At 48.5% G+C, this 22,645-nt stretch overlaps 2 protein-coding genes across 15 annotated transcripts in view; both read right to left on the bottom strand.

Moving 5' to 3' along the window:
* GLTP (glycolipid transfer protein) overlaps positions 1 to 22,645 on the bottom strand; it is a 201,641-nt gene that overhangs the window by 68,183 nt on the left and 110,813 nt on the right. The window lies entirely within an intron of this gene.
* GIT2 (GIT ArfGAP 2) overlaps positions 11,572 to 22,645 on the bottom strand; it is a 68,478-nt gene continuing 57,404 nt past the window's right edge. For all 14 annotated transcript variants that reach the window (XM_050749705.1, XM_050749704.1, XM_050749703.1 and 11 more), the window contains 4 exons: positions 20,841 to 20,923; positions 20,079 to 20,267; positions 15,805 to 15,868; positions 11,572 to 15,283 (listed from right to left, as the gene is read on the bottom strand). In XM_050749705.1, coding sequence (XP_050605662.1) covers positions 15,071 to 15,283; positions 15,805 to 15,868; positions 20,079 to 20,267; positions 20,841 to 20,923 — 549 coding nt within the window. In that variant the 3' untranslated portion in view covers positions 11,572 to 15,070. The remainder of the gene's footprint in view (positions 15,284 to 15,804; positions 15,869 to 20,078; positions 20,268 to 20,840; positions 20,924 to 22,645) is intronic.

Consider the following 22,645-nt stretch of genomic DNA (forward strand, 5'->3'; position numbering starts at 1 on the left):
TAATTTAGTAGAGAAAGGGCTCTTGCCATGTTGCCCAAGCTGGTCTCGAACTCCTGGGCTCAAGTGATCCTCCTGTCTCAGCCTCTCAAAGTGCTAGGATTACAGGCATGAGCCACCATTCCTGGCCTGAATTTTTTTCTTTTTCTTTCTTTTTTTTTTTTTGATACAGAGTCTCACTCTTGTTGCCTAGGCTGGAGTGCAGTGGCGTGATCTTGGCTCACCGCAGCCTCCGCCTCCCGGGTTCAAGTGGTTCTGCCTCTGCCTCCCGAGTAGCTGGGATTACAGGCATGAGCTGCCACACCTGGCCAGTTTTGTATTTTTAGTAGAGACAAGGTTTCTCCATGTTGGTCAGGCTGGTCTTGAACTTCTGATTTCAAGTGATCCACCTTCCTCCTCTGTCTCCCAAAGTGCTGGGATTAGAGGCATGAACCAGCACGCCCAGCCTAATTTTTTGTTTTTGAAGCCTGGTGGTAATCATTAGCATTAAAATTATGTTACACTGGTTCACTGCCCTAATTAAATGTTTCTGCTCTGCAGTGGTCCACAATAATTTGTTTTCTAAACTTAAAGTTTCCACTCTCTTACTATTTCTACTGTGGCCCATACACCTCTGGGCCCAGGGTATTTGCGTTTTGTATTTTTATTGTGTTGTAGTTACCGATACCTATATGGGTTTTATTGTTGCTAAGCACCTTTTTCTGCTGACTCGAAATGAGTAGTTTCTAGGTTATTCTTTGGCAGATTCTTCTACAAAGGTCCATTCCTTCAGTATAGATGGTGCTGAAACCACTGCTAGGAGATACTTCTTGCACTGATACAGAAGTGATGACTTGTCTGGGCACAGTGGCTCACGCCTGTAATCCCAACACTTTGGGAGGCCGAGGCGGGCAGATCACAAGGTCAGGAGATCAAGACCATCCTGGTCAACATAGTGAAACCCCGTCTCTACTCAAATACAAAAGGTTAGCCGGGCGTGGTGGCGCTTGCCTGTAGTCCCAGCTACCTGGGAGGCCGAGGCAGGGGAATTGCTTCAACTGGGAGGTGGGAGTTGCAGTGAGCCGAGATCATGCCACTGCATTCCAGCCGAGGCGACAGAGCGAGACTCCATCTCAACAGCAACAAAAAACCCTTGCTTTCTGTTCCTTGTTCAGCACACATTCTCTCTAGGGAAGGTGCTAGGCCTGGAAAGTCACAGCCAACCATGAACAAGAGTCAGATGCTGGAATCGGACACACGGATGAGCAGACGTCACTGGCAGACACAGCCAGTGTGTCTCTCATGGGGCGGAAGAGATGTTTGTGCAATACATATAGTCTATACATCCGTATTTATGGATATGATTTTTTCATTGGGGTTTTTAGGTAGTTTTTGGTGTTCATAAAATAGAGCAATCATTTAAAAGATATTGTAAAGCCTTTAAAAACATTGGCCTTAGCAGTTCTTGATGACCTCGACTGAATTCAGCCATGATGCTCTGTGGAGTTGGATTTTAGGGAACTGATTTTACATTGTAATGTCTTCCTTTTAGAGGGATGTTTACTTGATGCCTTAATGTCACTCAGAACACAATGTCTACCTCAAAGGATACATCTGTGGTTTTTTCAGCAGGTAGCTGGAGTTTTTTTACCGCTCTGGGTAGCTGATTGTGTAAATTCCCTATCATTCGTTTGTTCATGGTCACTTGTTTGGTTTCCAGTATTTTTTTTTTTTTTTTTTTTTTTTTTTTTTTTTTTTTTTTTTTTTTTTTTTTTTTTTTTTTTGAGACGGAGTCTCGCTGTGTCTCCCAGGCTGGAGTGCAGTGGCGTGATCTCGGCTCACTGCAAGCTCCGCCTCCCGGGTTCACGCCATTCTCCCTCCTCAGCCTCCCAAGTAGCTGAGACTACAGGCGCCCGCCACCACGCCCGGCTAGTTTTTTGTATTTTTAGTAGAGACGGGGTTTCACCATGTTAGCCAGGATAGTCTCGATCTGCTGACCTTGTGATCCACCCGCCTCGGCCTCCCAAAGTGCTGGGATTACAGGCTTGAGCCACCGCGCCCGGCCTGGTTTCCAGTATTTTGTATTAAAATGGTGTTGCTGGAATCCTCCATGCCCATAACTTCCAGTGCAGGCATTCCAGGTGATCTCCAGCAAAATGACTGGAAATGGGCCACTTTCCACATTACAGCCATCAGGCTCACGATGGAAAAGCCTGGATTTATGTCAGGACGCTGCCTTTACGCTGCCCTAGAGCTGTTTTTCTCCTTTTCTTCCAGTTAACTGATCTAAACACTGCAGCTCCCTTTTCTTCATTTCCCCTAAACACCCCCTCTTCCATTTCCATCTAGAAACGCTTATAGTAGGAGGCTGGCGGGCGGGGGTGCCCCGTGTACAGGTGCTCAAGCTGTGCGGCAATGCAGTTCCTGCTTCTGAGACAAATCAAGCATCTGGCCCTAAGCAGCTGGGCCACCGATGCTGGCTTCCAGCTCACATGTACAGCTCTTGACCCATCGGGGTTGCTGATACACATGGGGTTCTGTGGGTACTTTGCAGTTACTGTGGCCTCTGCTGGTTGTAATGGAGCAGTGCTAGTTTTCTGGGCCCAGGCCTCACCACACAGGCCCTCTTAGGTGATGTGAGCCAGGCCTCTGCCTTCTGCTGCCATCCTCACATCAGTAACTCCTGGCTCTGCAGCTCTAGTCCAGATTCTGATGTCCCTACCACTTTGACATCTCCACGGCGCCTGAAGCTCAACACAGCCAAGACTAATGAGTGATCTCCCCCAAACCCCCATCAGAAAAAAACCCCAGACACATCTAGCCCTTCTCCAGTGTTCTCAGATAAGTGCCTGGTGATGCCATCTATTCTGCCAGTTGATTATGCCTTAGACCGAGGGCACTGGGTCCTGCTGGCCTCCTGAACCTGTGGCCATCCACTTTGCTTTCACGTCCACCCTTCCTGTCACCAAACCAGCCCATTTTTTTCTTCGTTGTACAGAGACCATTTACAAACACACACCTGAAATGAGAATCGTCCACCTTCTTCAGTGGCCACTGCATTTAGTACTAAGAGCCAAATCCTTCCCTGGCCTACAGGGCCCTGTCCTGACCGGCCCTGCAGAGCTTTCCAGAAATGTACCGCTCTGCCTTCTGACCCAGGAGATAGAAATAACAGAATGGTACAAAGATGTTGTTCACAGCATTAATATGGTAACAGCAACCGATAACCTAGACGTCCAACACCAAAAAGCTGTTTGAGCTTGGGATGTCATGCAGTGCATTAAAGTGGAATGGAAAAGTTATGGAGAAATGTTCCTCCCATGTGAAAAAGTTAAGGCCAGCACTTTGGGTGGCCGAGGCAGGAGGATTGCTTGAGCCCAGGAGTTTGAGATCAGCCTGGCAACATAGTGGGACCCTGTCAAAAAAAAAAAAAAAAAAAAAAAAGGCATGTTGGTTCGCACCTGCAGTCCCAGTTACTTGGGAGGCTGAGGCAGGAGGATCGCTTGAACCTGGGAGATGGAGGTTGCAGTGAGCTAAGATCACACCATTGCATTCCAGCCTGGGCAACAAGAGCGAAACTCTGTCTCAGAAAAAAAAAAAAAAAAGCATGGAGCTCAGAAGGCCATACTGTTTCTGCCAATAGGATGCTGCCCGGAGGAGTCCACCTGCCTGGGGTGGAACTGGCCATGGCTCTGCCTTTGGACTTGGACTTGGACTTGGGCAGGATTTCCATTGTTTCTGGTGGAAGCAGGTCAACTCCCGGCTGCGCCTCATTCCACAGCACTCCCTGGACTGGGAGGCTCTCCCTCAACTCTGGGGATGGGGTGGACCAGCCTGTGCCATGCCCTGAAGGGAGGCCTCTGCTTCTGGCAGCAGGCACGGGGCCGCTCCTTCCAGAAGGGCTGCCGTGGGGAAAGTCATTGTGCTTGTGAACGAGGCTCCTCGAATCACTCCAGCAGTTGAACTGGGCAGCGTCCTCCACACACACACAGTTCAGAGTCTTACTTGAGCAGTGGTTACTGAAGATCTCAATTTGAAACAAACAGAAAAGACGAGAAATATTTGTGGCAGAAGTAAGGAATTGAAAGACGAAATACAAACCCAGCCACCCAGGCTCTATTCCTGTGAGCCTCCTCCCAAGTCGAGGAGAGGACCACACAGTAAGCAGCACCCCCAGGGGCCTCCCTGCTCTGACCCTCCCAGAAAAGAGGACTGGGAGGAGATGGGAACCCCCAAGTCTCTGCTCCACACCTCCTTCCCACCACACCCCTGCCAGGGTCGCAGCCATTCCTCACCCTCTCCTGGTTCCAGAAGTCCTGCTCTCCTTGGCCTGGACGTCCACCTGTGCCAGTCGAGCCCTGGGGTTAAGAGTACAGGCTCAGTGCCCTCACTTGCTCCAACATGAACTGGGCTCCAAGGTCCGAGCCTCGGTTTCTCATCTGCAAAACAGGGGTGGTTTTAATTCCTACTTGTGAAGCCAGCTTTCATAACTGACTGGGAAATGCCCAGTGCACTTAGCCCAGTGGCTGCTCGGAGTGCAGGTGTCAGCTCAGCCCCTCTGGTCTGAAAGCAACAGGCCGGGCTGGGGAAGAACCTGAAGTGGGGTCCTGGGAAGGGGCGGTGGGAAGAGGGGAGCAGAGAACAGTTTGCATCCCTGGGCCCAGAGGCGAGGGCAGTTTTCATCCCCTGGCCTGGAGGAGAGGACAAAGGTACCACTCGGGCCTGGGGATGGAAATTGCAAAACCAAGTTAGACTTCAAAACGCCCCCATGAAGGGCCAGGCACGGTGGCTCACGCCTGTAATCCCAACACTTTGGGAAGCCAAGGTGGGAGGATCACCTGAGGCCAGAAATTCGAGACCAGCCTGGCCAACATGGCAAAACCCCATCTCTATGAAAAATACAAAAATTAGCCTGGTGCGGTGGCACGTGCTTGTAATCCCAGCTACTCAGGAGGCTGAGGCAGGAGAATTGCTTGAGCCTGGGAGTTGAGAGGTTGCAGTGAGCTGAGATTGCACCACTGCACTCCAGCCTAGGCGGCAGAGTGATAAAAAAAAAAAAAAAAAAGAAAAGTAGTGTGAAAAAGATGACGGCCGAGCACGGTGGCGCACGCCTGTAATCCCAGCACTTTGGGAGGCCGAGGCGGGCAGATCACCTGAGGTTGGGAGTTTGAGACCAGCCTGGCCAACATAGTGAAATCCCATCTCTACTGAAAATACAGAATTAGCCAGCCATGGTGGCGCACGCCTGTGGTCCCAGCCACTCAAGAGGCAGAGGCAGGAGAATCGCTTGATCCCGGGAGGCAGAGGTTGCAGTGAGCCAAGATCGTGCCATTGCACTGCAGCCTGGGCAACAAGAGCAAAACTCCGTCTCAAAAAAAAAAAAAAAAAAAAAAAAAGAAAGAAAAAGATGAATTGCTAACAGTGTTGGAGCAAGTAGACAGTCATCTTGGAAAATAATAAAGTGGAATCCCTCCCTACCTTTAAGAAAAAATAGCACTCCTGTATGTAAAGTGTTCTGGGAGAGATGGGGCTCACAGGACTAAGCCAGGCCAAGAGGCCAGGGCTAGGTGAGTGGGGTTCTGAAGGAAAGGGCAGTGGAGAGCCAGGCCCAAGGGGGCCTGTGGGATGACACAAAGGAGGGGGAAGATGAGCCCCAAGAAGGGAAGGTAGGGGTTGGGTGAGAAGAGGGACTTTGGAGGAGGAGACGTGGTCTTTGGTGAGAAGCCTCCTTTGGGAGAGAAATGAGGCTGAGAAGTTCTGAGCAGGTTTGAGTGGTTTGAGGAACTGGAGAGACAGCAGCTGGGGAGCTGTGAGCCCAGCAGGGGCCTGGGTGTAGGGCAGGACGGACGGTGGGGCAGGTGGAAGGATGAGGCGAGGGTCCAGGCCAGCCTCTTCTCATCTCCAGCAGCCCCTCCCTTTGGGATTTGGTGGGAATCTGACATACATACTTTGAACACAGCTGGAACCACCGGGCCTGGACTGAAGTGGAGCTGTGGCTCCTGGTTCCATGACTGGCTAGCAGACGCTGGGACCCCCAGAGTCCATGGACCACAAGGAGCTGTTCCTAGACAACATCACACTCCCAGCCTGCTGGACAGTGAGCCGCTCCTCCTAACAGCTTCAGGAGATGGAGACTGCTGCGGCCACAGTGTTGTGAGCAAGGGGACAGGCGCTCAGACAGTCCTTCCAGTCGGCCATTCAACAAGCGCAAGAGAAGTCCAGGCACCAGGGACTCAGCCGCCTGCTCGAGGGCCTCCAGGCTGTGAGGGCACCAGCTGTCAGGGCTGTGAAAGGCATCTGTTTACGTAGCCTGTTGCCTACCTGCCCCCCATATCTAGACTCATGGGGAGGAGCCTTTGAGGCACTGCAGTGCAGCCAGCCCAGCAGCACCAGCTCCGTGTGGAGGCCACCTTCCCCGACTCCACTGTTTTTTTTTTTTTTTAAAACAAAGTTTTTTCTTTTTTTTTTTTTTTTTTTTTGAGACGGAGTCTCGCGCTGTCACCCAGGCTGGAGTGCAGTGGCCGGATCTCAGCTCACTGCAAGCTCCGCCTCCCGGGTTCACGCCATTCTCCTGCCTCCGCCTCCCGAGTAGCTGGGACTACAGGCGTCCGCCACCTCGGCCGGCTAGTTTTTTGTATTTTTTTTTTAGTAGAGACGGGGTTTCACCGTGTTAACCAGGATGGTCTCGATCTCCTGACCTCGTGATCCGCCCGTCTCAGCCTCCCAAAGTGCTGGGATTACAGGCTTGAGCCACCGCGCCCGGCCAAAACAAAGTTTTTTCAAATAAAGTCTCACCCTATTGCCCAAGCTGGAGTGCAGTGGTGTGATCTTGGCTCACTGCAACCTCTGCCGCCCAGGTTCAAGCGATTCTCCTGCCTCAGCCTCGAGAGTAGCTGGGACCACACCTGGCTAATTTTTGTATTTTTGGTAGAGACGGGGTTTCACCATGTTGGCCAGGCTGGTCTCGAACTCCTGACCTCAGGTGATCCACCCGCCTTGGCTTCCCAAAGTGCTGGGATTATAGGCATGAGCCACTGCGCCCAGCCCCAACTCCACTGTTGATGGTAGTGGCTGCTGCCGTTATGCCGACTGCAGCAGGGAAGCACAGCCGGGGCTGCACACGCCATGGAGCCACTGGGAGCCCTACCCCTTCTGGGTTGGAATGGGAGCTCCCCGTGCTTCTGCAGCCACCAAAACCGCAGCTGCAGACCCAGGCCTCCTGCTCCAGGAGGGTGGGGCTACTGCCGCCCACACTGAAGTTGGGGATTTGAGCCTCTTTGTGTTCTTGGGCTCTTGGGGGAACCAAGAAGAGACAGGATCTGCCCTCCTGGGTGCAGCTGCAGCCACTGGACCTATGACCTCCTGCTCCATGAAGCAGGCAGGAGCTGGGGACAAGCTGGAGCCCTTCCTCTTCTGAGTTGGTGGGGCGGGAGCTCCTGGGTGCAGCTGTGGCTGCCCTCCCAAGTGCAGGACCTGGGTGTCTCTGCAACCTGCATCCTCGGGCGCCCCAGAAAGTACCCCCCAGTCTCTGCAGGCTCAGGGGTGCCTGTTCCCACTGCTTGGCCTCTCTCGGCTCCCAGCACCCTCTCCCATCTCAGAGCAGGGTTGGGGCCAAGCCCTGGGGCCATGAATGGCAGCCGGAGGCAGACAGTCCTGGGTGGGAGTGGGCAGGGTCCCCAGTAAGGCCCTATCTACAGGCCAGGGGGGGCCTGAAGGCTGGGGACCAGGCTACCAGTCCTGCAGACCCGAGTGGGGACTTGTGGTACCTCTTCCGGGCCTGTGCATAGCCAACCATAGACCAATTGGCAGGCACTTCCTCCCCTCTGCGGGCCATGAGAGCCCCGGGCTCAGCCAGAGCAGGCCAGAGGATGGAGAGGGCAGAGAGATGACAACGGGACAACCAGCTGCAGAGAGGAGTGCTCTCTCTGCTGATAGCTGTAGCTGCAGACGATGGGACGACCAGTTGCAGAGAGGAGTAGTACCCTTTCCCCTGAGAGCTGCAGACAGCCTGCTGGCAGAGAGGAGCTGCCCTCTCTACTGAGAGCTTCACAGACCTGCAGAGACGTCCGAATGACTTGCCTGTGGAGAGGAGCCACCCTCTCCAGGGCCTCCTCTCTGCTGACAGCTGAACACTTGACAGGATGACCTGCCTACGAAGAGGAGCTGTTCTAACACTAAATAAAAATCTTGGCCGGGCGCGATGGCTCAAGCCTGTAATCCCAGCACTTTGGGAGGCCGAGACGGGCGGATCACGAGGCCAGGAGATCGAGACCATCCTGGCTAACACAGTGAAACCCCGTCTCTACTAAAAAATACAAAAAAACTAGCCGGGCGAGGTGGCAGGTGCCTGTAGTCCCAGCTACTCGGGAGGCTGAGGCAGGAGAATGGCGTGAACCCGGGAGGCGGAGCTTGCAGTGAGCTGAGATCCGGCCACTGCACTCCAGCCTGGGCGACAGAGCGAGACTCCGTCTCCAAAAAAAAAAAATAAATAAAAAATAAAAATCTTTAGCCAGGCAATGTGGCTCACGCCTGTAATCCCAGCACTTTGGGAGGCTGAGGTGGGTGGATCATGAGGTCAGGAGCTGGAGACCAGCCTGACCAACATGGTGAAACCCCGTCTCTACTAAAAATACAAAAATTAACTGGGCATGGCGGCGCACACCTGTAATCCCAGCTACTCAGGAGGCTGAGGCAGGAGAATCGCTTGAACCTAGGAGGCGGAGGTTGCAGTGAGCCAAGATTGCGCTGCTGCACTTCAGCCTGGCAACAGAGCTAGACTCTGTCTCAAAAAAAAAAAAAAAAATCTTCTTCACCCTTCACTTGTCTGAGTACCTCATTCTTCGAGGATGCAGGACAAGAACTCAGGCAAAGGCACTGGCCAGAGATTTCCAGCCAGAAAAATCGATACCCCAGAGATCCTGTAACACTGTGACTCTGCTGGGAAACACGCCCTGGTGGTGAAGAGGAATAAGGAGCATGACAACAACTGACACACTCTCCTTGGATGTGGGGCTCGGCCTCCTGGGCTATAAACTTCCTTATCTGAACAATGGAAGAAACACTCACTTCATCCGGCTGTAGTGAGGATGAAATGAATGAATATGTGTCAAGAACTCAGCACAGGCCGGGCGCGGTGGCTCAAGCCTGTAATCCCAGCACTTTGGGAGGCCGAGATGGGCGGATCACGAGGTCAGGAGATCGAGACCATGCTGGCTAACACGGTGAAACCCCGTCTCTACTAAAAAATACAAAAAATTAGCCGGGTGAGGTGGCGGGCGCCTGTAGTCCCAGCTACTTGGGAGGCTGAGGCAGGAGAATGGCGTGAACCCAGGAGGCGGAGCTTGCAGTGAGCTGAGGTCCGGCCACTGCACTCCAGCCTGGGCGACAGAGCGAGACTCCATCTCAAAAAAAAAAAAAAAAAAAAAAAAGAACTCAGCACAGGCTGGGCGTGGTGGCTCACGCCTGTAATCCCAGCAATTTGGGAGGCCGAGGTGGGCGGATCATGAGGTCAGGAGTTCAAGACCAGCCTGGCCAACATGGAGAAACCCCGTCTCTACTAAAAAAAAAAAAAAAAAAATTAGCCGGGCATGGTGGCATGCACCTGTAGTCCCAGCTACTTGGGAGGCTGAGGCAGGAAAACTGCTTGAACCCGGGAGGTACAGGTTGTGATGAGCTGAGATCACGCCACTGCAGTCCAGCCTGGGCAACAGACTCTGTCTCAAAAAAAAAAAAAAAAAAAAAAAAGAACTCAGCACAGCCTGGTGCAGGGGAAATGTCAGCTAAAATTACATGACTCTCCTACACTAAAACATGTGTAAAAGCAGAAGCCAAGGAGCTGTGTGGTGGGAAAGGCCTGGAAATGGTCTACAGCAGAACTTCGCAGAGTGTGGTCCCTGGAACCTGTTAGAAATGCCTACTCCTGGGCCCCACCCCAGAGCTGCTGAACCAGACTATAGGGGCTCGGCCTGGTGAGCCTGCCAGGGTTCCAGGAAGCCTGCTGCTGACTCTTTTGAGCCTCCTGCCTGAGGAGGTTGCTCTGGGTGTGAGCTGTGTGAGCCACTGGTCCTAAGCCTGCACAGACGTCCCCTGGACAAGCGGGATCACAGGGAGGACGTGGCGTCTTTCCGACTTCTCACTTGGAAAGCACCCGTGGTGCTCAGGCCCTACCCCACCCTTCTTCCATTTGGGAGAAGAGTCCCAAGTCACCTAACCAGAGAACAATCACTGGTGACCATGGGCAGCCCTGATGAACCCCCATGCAAATCTATACCAGTTTCCCCTAGGAACCTGCACAGAGGGCCTTTCTCTGAAAATAATAATACAAAAGACCAGTGGTTTTAAGACACTGAACTTGCCGGGCGCGGTGGCTCACGCCTGTAATCCCAGTACTTTGGGAGGCTGAGGCAGATGGATCACGAGGTCAGCAGTTTGAGACCAGCCTGACCAACATGGTGAAACCCCATCTCTACTAAAAATACAAAAAAATTAGCTGGGTGTGGTGGCAAGCACCTGTAATCCCAGCGATTTGGGAGGCTGAGGCAGGAGAATCACTTGAAATCAGAAGGTGGTGGCTGCAGTGAGCCGAGATTGCACCACTGCACTCTAGCCTGGGCAATAAGAGCAAAACTCCATTTCAAAAAAAAAAAAAAGCACTGAACTCAAGTCAGGACCCCATCACCTGTTAGGAAGAAGTGAGGGCATCTGTGCTGGGCTGGCTTTCACGGCATTTAAAAAATTAAAGTTGGGGCTGGGCACAGTGGCTCACATCTGTAATCCCAGCACTCTGGGAGGCTGAGGTGGGTGGATCACTTGAGGCCAGGAGTTCGCACCGGCCTGGGTAACATGTTGAAACCCCATATCTAAAAATACAAAAAAATTAGCTAGGGGTGGTGGCGCATGCCAGTAATCCTAGCTACTTGGGAGACTGAGGCACGAGAATCACTTGAACCCAGGAGATGGAGGTTGCAGTGAGCTGAGATCATACCACTGCACTCCAGCCTGGGTGACAGAGTGAGAACCTCTCTCCAAAAGAAAAAAAAAGTTAAATTTAGGGAATAAATACATTATAAGATGCATGGAACTAACATCTTGATGCAGGGTTTAAAGAAAGCTATTTGCACCGGGTGCGGTGGCTCACACCTGTAATCCCAGCACTTTGGGAGGCCGACGCGGGTGGATCACCTCAGGTCGGGAGTTCAAGACCAGCCTGACCAACATGGTGAAACCCCGTCTGTACTAAAAATACAAAATTAGCCGGGTATGGTGGCGTATGCCTGTAATCCCAGCTACTTCGGAGGCTGAAGCAAGAGAATCACTTGAACCCAGGAGGCGGAGGGTGCGGTGAGCCGAGATCATGTCATTGTACTCCAGCCTGAGCAACAAGAGTGAAACTCCATCTCAAAAAAAAGAAAGCTATTTGCTAAGCACAGAGGAAGAAAAAGATAGTCATTACTGTAAAACTGCTGGAGCCCCAAAGCATATGAAACACTGCATCTCACTAATAATGGCGTTTTGGGAGAATTTCCTCAGACCTTTTACAGAGTATCTGGAAACATCAACTAAGTGATGGGGAGCACAGCATTACCACAAACACCTTTGTAGAGCCTGTTTATTGCATAACTACCAGGCACAAATTCCAAAACGATTTTACAACACTTAAAGGGCACAATAATTACAGGAATAGAATGTACAATAAAAAGTACAGAATAATGAGTGACAGGGATCAAACACGTTAGAATAAAAGGCATCTCAGTTTTCCTATGCAGCATTTTCTTTTCCAGGAACACACGTTACCTTCAACCAGGACAAGGAAAGAAAGAAAATTATACTATTGGAAAGCTCATGGGTGCCACTGAGGACAAAAACAGGTGAGTTTTGCTCTCGATTCTGCAACTGAATCGTTTGAGGAGCCGTGCACAGCTCCTGAGTTGTGCATTTAGAATTCCCATTACGTGAAATGCTGTGTTTGATCTTTGGGCCCAATTCACTGTTCTTTGGCAAATAAGAACTATTTGCATTCCAAGGTAGATGACAATTTCTGTGAAAGGAGCTTAGGGGTACAGCTGTTTCCTTCTGTTCAGCCAAGTGCCAGTTTCATAAAGTGCACCTCTGCCCTATCGGCTTCGGGGGAAGGGTGAGATATGGGGAGGAAGGGATCATTGAGAATACAGGGTGAACAAAACGATGTTACCGAAGGTAGACATTGCTAGTGCAAGGTACGGAATCCATGTGCAAAAGGTGGCTGGAACAAATGTTCAGACAAGGTGCGATTTGCCAACAGGAGCAGAGAACTCTGACACCAGATCTCAGATGAGGCTCAGGAAATGGGCGGGGTACATAGGGAGAGGACGACCTGCAGCCCTCCAATGGCCGCATCATTCCACCGGGGAACTTCTGTTTGGAGTTTTGGCACCGTGGGCTAACCGAGCACTCTTCTGAGATATTCTTATAACTGGAAGTGCTTCGTTGGTCCCCATGTTCCTTGACTTTCTCTAGGGCCATAAAGACAACATCCTCTATTGCAGGTCCTCAAACGTTCCAAGGAAAACACTGCTTCACCTCCTGCAGACAGCTCATTTCCCAGAAGCCTCTACAGAAGCCCCTACAGGACCCGTCCTCCCTGGGACAGCAGGGGCAGGGGTTTGCAAGAAAAAGGAGGATCAGCTAAGTACACGAAGCCTGCAGAAAAGGCTATCAGATGGCGCCTGCACTTCAGGTAGGAGGCCCCCTTCTAGAAGGCATCCCAGGAGCAACCAACAGCAATGTGGCACTTAGGGCTGTGGGACAAACAAGTGGAAGAGTCTTCTGGAGATGTGGACCCTTTTCCCATGCTACTCACAGTGTAGCAAAACGCAACAAAAGCATCCACACACGGTGACTTAGTAAAGCAAGCACCGTCGGGGTGCTACTTTCATGACAGCATACGGTCAAGCTATAAAGGTGTGCGTGAATCAGTCCTGTGAAAATAGAGGCTTAGTTATTAGCATGTATTGAGGCAACTTGTACTTTGATTCTTGTGTCTTCTTCACATGTGTGAATGACCACTATGGGACAGAACATATGGGTAAAAACAGGAGCGACAGCAACATAACACACAGGGTAGGCCGGCTCCATTATGGGTAAGACTCAGAGGCTGCTCCAGGTGTGTCTGGGGAAGCCAGGCCTTCACACTGCACAGCTTACAGGGCCCTGGGGTGGGGACTGTGAGTTGTCAGCCTAGAGGACACAGCTCACCTGCACATGGCCTCTGAAAATGTTCAAATTGGTTGCCAGCATTTATAAATGGAGAGATGGCACCAAAAAAAAATCTAGGTTTCTTGTCTCTTGAAAAATCAAAGCTGTGGCCATCCTAGGCCCACTTTTCCACATGGCAACAGGAGTAGAGCTGGGGGCTACTGCCCTTACCAGGTGGGCCATGGGCTCCCTGTAGTCCCCTCTGCCCTACTGCCATGTACCTGGCTCCCTTCACTCATCCACATCACCAGCCCTAGGCCAGCGTCTGAACCACACACACAGAATGGCTGCAGTAAGCAGGAATGGGAAGAGCTTTCACATTCAGAACAAGAAGGGGCTTTTTAGTAACTAAAAAACAATCTGAGCATGTTCCAGCACTTCAACCTTACTCTTTCAGAGCTTTGGGGTAGCAGGCAGCCAGCTGAAAGCACACTCTCTAAGGAATTCTTCAAAGTTGATGTCTAATTTTTTTTTTTCCCCCGAGATGGAGTCTTGCTCTGTTGCCCAGGCTGGAGTGCAGTGGCGCGATCTAGGCTCACTGCAAGCTCCACCTTCTGGGTTCCTGCCATTCTTCTGCTTCAGCCTCCCAAGTAACTGGGACTACAGGCACCTGCCACCACGCCCAGCTAATTTTTTTTTTTTTGTATTTTTAGTAGAGACGGGGTTTCACCATGTTAGCCAGGATGGTCTTGATCTCCTGACCTCGTGATCCGCCCGCCTCGGCCTCTCAAAAGTGCTGGGATTACAGGCTTGAGCCACCGCGCCCGGCCGTTGATGTCTAATTTTTAAGTACTCATGAGGTGATGGAGGAGAAACTAACTCAGATGACTACGATACATCTTTCCTTATAAGAAGTCCTTAAAGATGACGAAAAATGTGAAGCAAGTCATCTGAGAAAACTGTAAGTGGTCAGAGAAGCAAGCTGACTTTTGGAAGAAAGGTGCAACACAACGTCAGGGAATAGGTGATTTCTTTTCCCTACAGTTCACGGTAGTGATACCTGAATGGGTGGCACAAAATGAGTTCTGGCGTGTTAGACTGACGCTTCTCTTTGCTGCGGGTTTTGAACAAACTGCCTGGCTTACAGGGATGAGGGAGAGCACCTGACAATGGGTGGTGATGTGCGTGGAGCTCCTACCCTGAACATGGCTTCACGAGACGTCCCGTGGCGGGTCAATGCTTTATCTCATTCCATGGGGCCTTCAAGATGACAAGAAAATATCAAGAGATAGGAGCTTGAGATAACAACATTAAATAACAAAACATTTAGCAGGGTAAAACACTGAGAAGAAATGGATCAATTCATTGTTTCCTCCCAAGAGAGACTGTGACACTAGTTTTAAAAAGTGGCAAAGTTCTTTCTCTACATACATGCTTGGAGATACCCCAAGCTTAGAGATTCTGAGTAGGCCAGGAAATTCACTTATTGCACGATGCTTGGTAGGGAACAAATGATGTTGATTTTTTGTTTTTTAAACCGAACTCTCTCAAGAAAATGTTTTATGAAAAATTTCATTTATAGTTTTAGCCATAGGCAGGGAGTTTTAAGGGATGGAAAAGTTTTCACAAACTTTAGACAATGAAACTATTCTTTTGGATGTATGTGATCAACTCGACAGTTATTGACAACACAACTGAACATCAGAAACTAAACCAGCAAAGAGGCACAAAATAAGGCAAGTGGGTTAAATAGTTGAAAATTGGTTAGAAAACATGCAAAAATAATACTGAGTTTTCTTTTAAAAAGTTTTAAACCATCATTAAATGTTTCTTTTTGTAGAAATCTGAAGAGTTCTGTGTCTGAATTTGAAATTGGACTTTATAAAGCCTAGAAAACAGAGGAGGCGGCACCCTGCCCTTGTCAGTTGTTGTTCTCTTTGGTGGTGATGGTGACCAGCTGCTTGGCAGCCTTGGCGATGTCGTACGCACACTGGATGACCTGCTGAGTGACCAGCTGGACGTCTGTGGGGGAGCCGGGGTCCCCTGGGAGGGTCTTTTTGCACTCTGACTGCAATCGGTAGGCACTGGACGTCAGTAAGCGAAGGGAAGTCCTCACCATGTCAGACTTGGGTTTCTAAAAGGAAGAAGACAACCGTTTACCCTGAACTGCAGGGCAGACATCCAAAACCAGGGGACAAACATTCTTCTAAAGCAAACCAAGCTGCTCCCGGAGTGAAAGGCAGTTTGGTCCTGCCCTTTCTCAATGGGGTGCTTTACACACTCCAAGCATCACAGCCCACAGCGTAAGAGATGCTGAAATATTCTGATTCAAAGGTCAAAGTGCCTGCAGGGTAATTTTAGTAGTATGTGGTATTTTGAGGTAGTTTTTGAAAAATATTAATCCATGTGGGTAAAATATTCCAGAAAATCCTATAAATTTAAAAATTTTAAAATTTGCCTTTTAGCACATGACTTGTAGATCCTTGTTTTATTAAATCAGCATTCATGCGGAACAAAAATATTTCAAAGCTCTATACGACTGCATATTTTAAAACTGCATATGCTACAAAAAAGCTAATATAATATACAGGTCATAAAGAATTTCTTGCTGTTCATTTAAAAGGGTTTAAACCAAGTGAGTAGCAAGTGACTTACTTTGGGGAATAATGCTGCCATTTCTGTAACAGCTACGTGTATCCTCTCTGAGCAGGGAATATAACTGCAAGAATATTGAAGAAGTTACTCAATGACAGTAAAAATGATTCGGAGGCAAAGAGTACTCAAGTGCTAGGACAGATTGTGTTTATATTCCCTTCATGAAGGGGCTGTGCTGCAGCCAGCCAGCTGTGCATCCCACACCACCAGAGGGCACATGGTTATAAAGCAGGACTCCCATTGCTTCCTGAAAGTTCAATCTGCTGAAAAGTCTCCAGGTATGAAATATGGCAACATACACTCCTCATCAGGTAAGGCCACACAACAGTATAGAAGCATAATTCACCCCTCCTCATGTCGACTTCTCGTGTTTCATCATCCTGATTTCTAGAAAGAGAAAGGATTTCCATGCAAAAGGCCACAGAAGAGAAAAATAAAGGACTGAAAAAAATCCTTAAAATTAGAACTGGAGCCTCTCAATAGCCGGAACTTCAGGTATGCGCCGCCATGCCCGACTGATTTTAAAATATTTTTTTGTAGAGGAGTCCCACTATGTTGCCCAGCCTTGTCTTGAAGTGATTCTCTTGCCTCAGCCTCCAGAGTGCTGGGGTTACAGGTGTAAGCCACAGTGTCCGGCCCTTTCCCCATTTTTTAAACCATGAAGTTGGCTTCTGAATAGATTGTCATAAGCAACTTACGTACTTCACCTTTGTAATAAATCTAGTTTCAAAACTATTATAATTAAAACTGTTGGTTGGGCATAGTGGCTCACGCCTGTAATCCCAGTATTTTGGGAGGCCGAGGTGGGCAGATCACCTGAGGTCAGGAGTTTGAGACCAGCCTGAACAACATAGTGAAACCCCATCTCTACTAAAAATACAAAAAAATTAGCTGGGCGTGGTGGCACATGCCTGTAATTCCAGAGTAGGAGGCTGAAGCAGGAGAATCACTTGAACACGGGAGGCAGAGGTTGCAGTGAGCCAAGATCATGTCACTGCACTCCAGCCTAGGGGACAAGAGCGAGACTCCATCTCAAAAAAAAAAAAAAAAAAGACTGCCTACATTTTAAATTAAACCATTACATTTCAAGAAAATGTTTACATTATCCAAAAATGCCTTCATGGGAAATCTTGACTTTTACCTTTGTGAACAATTACAATCATAAACCATGTAATAACAAAAGTTCCAACGTATAAGGAGTTAACTTGTAAATATGAAGGGGCAACAACCCATCTGGTCACACAGATTTCAGAAAGAGAAAAAAGCAATGTCCACAGCTGTCACGTGTATCATGCATACTAATAAACTGTGTGTTAATATCACAGTGACTGAGAACTACACTGAAGAGTTTTCTTTTTTGATACAGAGTCTCACTCTGTCACTCAGGCTGGAGTGCAGTGGTGCAATCTCGGCTCACTGCAACCTCCGTCTCCCGGATTCAAGCAATTCTCCTGCCTCAGCCTCCTGAGTAGCTGGGATTACAGGCTTGCGCCACCATGCCCGGCTAATTTTTGTATTTTTAGTAGAGATGGGGTTTCACCATGTTGGTCAGGCTGGTCTCCAACTCCTGACCTTATGACCCACCCGCCTCAGCCTCCCAAAGTGTTGGGATTACAGGCGTGAGCCACCGTGCCTGGCCAGTGAAGAGTTTTATATTCTGTTGGTTATGGTTTCATTTTTGAGAAATACGATTCACCCTTTCCTCCTGCTACAGAGAAGGAATCTTTCCTAAGGCCATCTCTCAAAAGCTCACTCATTATGAACTATTTGGGGAAGTCCTCGACAAGACAGAAAAGCAAGCACACCCAGATTAATGAGGAAGCCCTTCTCCTCCTCCTCTAACAGGAGTCCACGTTCACAACTTCATTCACATTGGTATCTTTCCTCAAAAAGGTTTTCGTGCATAGTATGTCATAATCCCTGAATCGTATGTATGTCTGTGTGAGGGCAGGAGTGAGGCTGGAGGCCCAGGAGACCAGACTTCAGGAATGTCAGGGGCTGGGGCTGCTTACATGGATCAAGAAGAGAAAACGAGAAAAAGGCATGGGTTTAATTTGTACAATTCAAGATTATAAATAAAAGCATCTCGGATATCTAAGTATCCACAAATTTTAGTATAGCATTGAACAATTTATGAAATATAAATTCTCTAGACCAATTATGGTTTTAAACCAAAAGAATGAGATAATGATTAAAATCTCTGCATCATTCTCTCATGGTGTTAAAAAAAAAAGGAAATCAGATCATGGTATGTGTTGTTGAATGGATTTGTACACTTTAAACAAAGAAAGGAAAAAAAAAAAAAGAAACTTCCCAAATTGTACCAAGCACCATATTGCATCTTTGAAGCCAGAAATGGCCTCAGGGCAGATATTTATATTTTTGACAACGACAGCAACATAAGGCAAGCACGTTTTAGTTTGAAATACAAGCACAGCACTTCTGAACTAGAGGAAATGAAAAGCGAAGCACATTGACAAACGGAGTCACAGTGCTTAGGAAGGAAGTGTTATTGAATCATCATTACATTAAACGCTGTCAAAAACTTTGGCCAAGCATGGTGGCTCAAGCCTGTAATCTCAGCACTTTGAGAGGCTGAGGTGGGCAGATCACTTGAGATCAGGAGTTCGAGACCAGCCTGGCCAACATAGTGAAACTGTCTGTACTTAAAATACAAAAAAATTAGCCAGGCATGGTGGTGGGCGCCTGTAATCCCAGCTACTCGGGAGGCTGAGGCAGGAGAATCACTTGAGCCAAGGAGGCAGAGGTTGCAGTGAGTGAGATCATGCCACTGCACTCCAGCCTGGGTGACAGAGTAAGACTCTGTCTCAAAAAAAACCAAAAAAACAAAAACAACAACAACAAAAAAACGGCCTTTGGAAAGCCATGGGACACTGCTTTCTGTAATCAATTATGTCCAAAAGGTGTGGTATGAAGAGGATGCCTGGGAAAGGAGGAAGAAGCCAAATGATTAGACAGTTGTTATCAAAGGAGGCTAAAAAGTTATGTGGGTTTCTCTTTTTCTCTGAGGAGCTTCCAGCAGTCCCTCCAAAAGACTAACTCTTATCTTTCAATAAACATGGCTTATTCCCCTCTTTCCTAGTGGGAAGTAAGGACACTGGGAGATGTGTGAGCCATATAAAAAAGGAGAAAGGGGAGGTTGACCCAGTAGTGCCAGGACTACAAAGGGGAATACAAAGGCCCAGATGCATGTCTGTGTGGAAGAAGAAAACAGAGAGAAGAGTAAACAGCACAGCATCCCTTAAACACTTTTTTCTCATGCAAGGCATGAAGAAAGTTCTTCACTGAAGTCCTAAACTTTGCTGACCTAATGAAAAGAATGAGATTGTTCTTGGGTTTGACTGAATTCTGCTGGTTTAGCTAATGTTTTATGAGTGTCTACATCCTGCCAACCATGGGAAGCTAGGATGTTACCCCAAGCAGTTTGCAACTCACTGGAAGTTCTTAGAGAATTCACTCTCAAAGAACAAAAGGCTAAGTTGGAGCAAGAGCCATTCCCTTCCTCCGGGTAAGAATTAACCACAAGACGTGCTTCTGGTCAGAGTAAGCAGCCTCCTCTCTCATGCGCAGGGATGGATTTGGGTGATGATGAGATCAACTTTATTTACTTTGAGAGAGTTTCGCTCGTGTTGCCCAGGCTGGAGTGCAGCGGCATGATCTTGGTTCACTGCAACCTCTGCCTCCAGGGTTCAAGAAATTATCCTGCCTCAGCTTCCGGAATAGATGGGACTACAGGCACATGCTGCCCACGCTTGGCTAATTTTTGTGTTTTTCGTAGACGTAGGGTTTCACCATATTGGTCAGACTGGTCTCAAATTCCTGACCTCAGGTGATCCACCTGCTTCGGCCTCCCAAAGTGCTGGGATTACAGGCGTGAGCCAGTGTGCCCAGCCCAGGATACCTTTTGTGTCAGCAGCCTTGTCCCTAAGGTAGCCCCTTTCCCCCTCTACCTAGAATTAGCACTGTCGCCACCCTAACTATGCCACAATCCTATTTCTAGAAGCACTTATTTTCGGAGCTTCATAACAAGATGAAAAAAAAGAAAATACCACGTAAATCGAACAAACCAAACCAAACCAAAATTGACATTGTTCTTAAGCCTGTTAATGTAGACTTAGGTTTTCAATGACCTTGAAGTCAGCATGCAAGGAACAGCTGCCATTGGGAATAGCTGCCATTGGGAATGTGGGCATCATCCCTTTCTGGGCGCATAACACATGCTCTGCCAAAGCAGGGTCTTCAGTCCTGCTTACCTGTCATGTTTATTTTCTTGGGCTGCTCTTAAGAGCTCCTGTATGTTTTTGGTGATCTGTTCAGTCTTCCTGATGACATCTTCGGTACTAGGGAGAGTGGGGCTTGGGGCCACGTGGGGTTCTGCTGTGTCTGGTACCAAGCCATCACCTGGCCACACCATACTTCTTTGCCGTCCCTTTCGGCTTGACCTGTGAACATTAAAGATGCAGTTAAATACAGCAGGTGCTTATTAGCTGCTCCTCTGCTTCTAGGAGCCACTTTGTATGCACCAGCTAAATGCATGAGCAGGCTGGTCTCGTCATTTCCTTTATCCTGTCTAGCAGGAGACTCACGGTAAGGCTCTAAAATGGGCTATTTCACTCTACCATAGGGCTGGAAGTGTTTGCTCTCATGGGAAGGGTGAAGGAGGGGAAAAGGGAGGGAAACACCTGGGCCAGGGAGAGCGTGTAGTTATAAAGCCATTCCCAGGTGAGCCAATTCCTTGGGTACAAATGCAGAATGTAACCTAGTGTTGTCTTCGTGATGAAGTGGGGTAATGACTTTAAACACACTACAGACAGCTAAAGACACATAACATGCTGGTACAAAGAAAAAGACCTTTCAGCAATAATGTGAGATGACAAGACATGCAAACTATGAGCATATACTTGAATATTTTAAGACTTTATGAGTCTGAAAATAGAGAAAAGGGGTGTGTGTGGTGAACTGCTTCTGCTGGCCCTGGGGGCCCCTCCCCTGGCACGCTCATCCTGTGGATGTACCCCATGCCATCTGGCTCCATGTCGTTGGGAGTGTTGTCGTAGTCACTCTCAGGTGTGCTGTTCTGCTTCTCCAGCCTGGATGCCTACAAGAAAGAAGAGGGACCCTCATAAGTTGGTAACATGAGACCCTTCTCAGGAGTCTTCCCTAGGAACTGTTACCTATTAGGCTATTGGCCTTCACATCTCAAATCTCATTTGGGACAGGGGCCAACTCTCTAGTGAAAATTCAGTAAAAGATGAACATTGGATCCAGAAATGGCCTCTTTCCTTCTTTGCACCATTTTCTTCTTAGCTCAGTGGCTACTCCATAATCACATCCTTGGTACAAACTAACAGACATGCAAGGCAACACACCCTCATTTAGTTCTCAAATTTATAACATAATGAGATGTAGTTAAAATACAGGCAGGGTGTGGTGGCTCACGCCTGTAATCCCTGTATTTTGGGAGGCTGAGGCAGGACGATTGCTCGAGGCTAGGAGTTTGAGACCAGCCAGCCTGGGCAACATTAAAACAAACAAACAAAAAAAAAACATTAAAAAAAACAGGCCGGGCGCGGTGGCTCAAGCCTGTAATCCCAGCACTTTGGGAGGCCGAGACGGGCGGATCACGAGGTCAAGAGATCGAGACCATCCTGGCTAACACAGTGAAACCCCGTCTCTACTAAAAAATACAAAAAACTAGCTGGGCGAGGCGGCGGGCGCCTGTAGTCCCAGCTACTCGGGAAGCTGAGGCAGGAGAATGGCGTGAACCCGGGAGGCGGAGCTTGCAGTGAGCTGAGATCCGGCCACTGCACTCCAGCCTGGGCGACAGAGTGAGACTCCGTCTCAAAACAAAAAACAAAAAACAAAACAAAACAAAACAAAAACAAAACAAACAAACAAACAAAAAAAAAAACAGCCAGGCATGGTAGCATACACCTGTAGTCCCAGCTCCTCAGGAGGCTGAGGGAGGATTGCTTGAGCCCAGGAGTTCAAGATTGTATTGAACCATGATCGCATCACTGTACTCCAGCCTGGGCAACAGAGTAAGACCCTGTCTCAGAAACAAACAAAAAAAATCCCGGCACTTATATGACCACAGACCTTCAGCATTGGAAGTCATCTTCAGATTATCTGATTGAACCCCATATGAGAAAATGAAGGGCCAAAAAAGCTGCGTGGCCCACCAAAGGCCACAAAGTCTGCAGAAAAACAGGACCAAGCACCAGGTCTCCTGCCTCCTGCTACCTCCAATATTTCATGCCTGGGCTCAAATCTACCCCTTAAAATGTAAAGATTCGGTACAACTGTGGCAATCAAAAATGGGATATAGATTCAAAAGAGGAATCCTAAAAATGTTTTGAACAAATGCCAGCACTGCTAAACACAGGATCTTCTAGGGTGACGAAATTCGAAGGGGACTTTATTCCTTCGAAGGGAACTATGTTCTGAGTATTTCATGAACGTTATTTTCCCTCAGTATTTATTTCACCCATAATGCTTGAGAATTTCTTTGGAACAGAAATCAGTGGAGGCTAATTTAAAACCTAAACCAATTACCTTATAAAATACAAGTGTGAGCTATTTCTAGCTTTACTCCTTGAATTTCATCCAAGTTAATCAAAACATGTGACTAAGAGAGTTTTATTGATGCTGCAATAAAATGTGGCTAAGGACACAGATGTAAACTAAGAGCTTTGTTTAAACACATGGAAACCCTATAGCTTTATCCAAAAGAATGGCTACTTTTGAGTAAGTTGGTTTAAGAAGGTCTACATGGCCAGGTGCGGTGGCTCGCACATGTAATCCCAGCACGTTGGGAGGC

The sequence above is a fragment of the Macaca thibetana genome, chromosome 11 (genome assembly GCF_024542745.1).
Source record: "Macaca thibetana thibetana isolate TM-01 chromosome 11, ASM2454274v1, whole genome shotgun sequence".
Classification (NCBI taxonomy): domain Eukaryota; kingdom Metazoa; phylum Chordata; class Mammalia; order Primates; family Cercopithecidae; genus Macaca; species Macaca thibetana.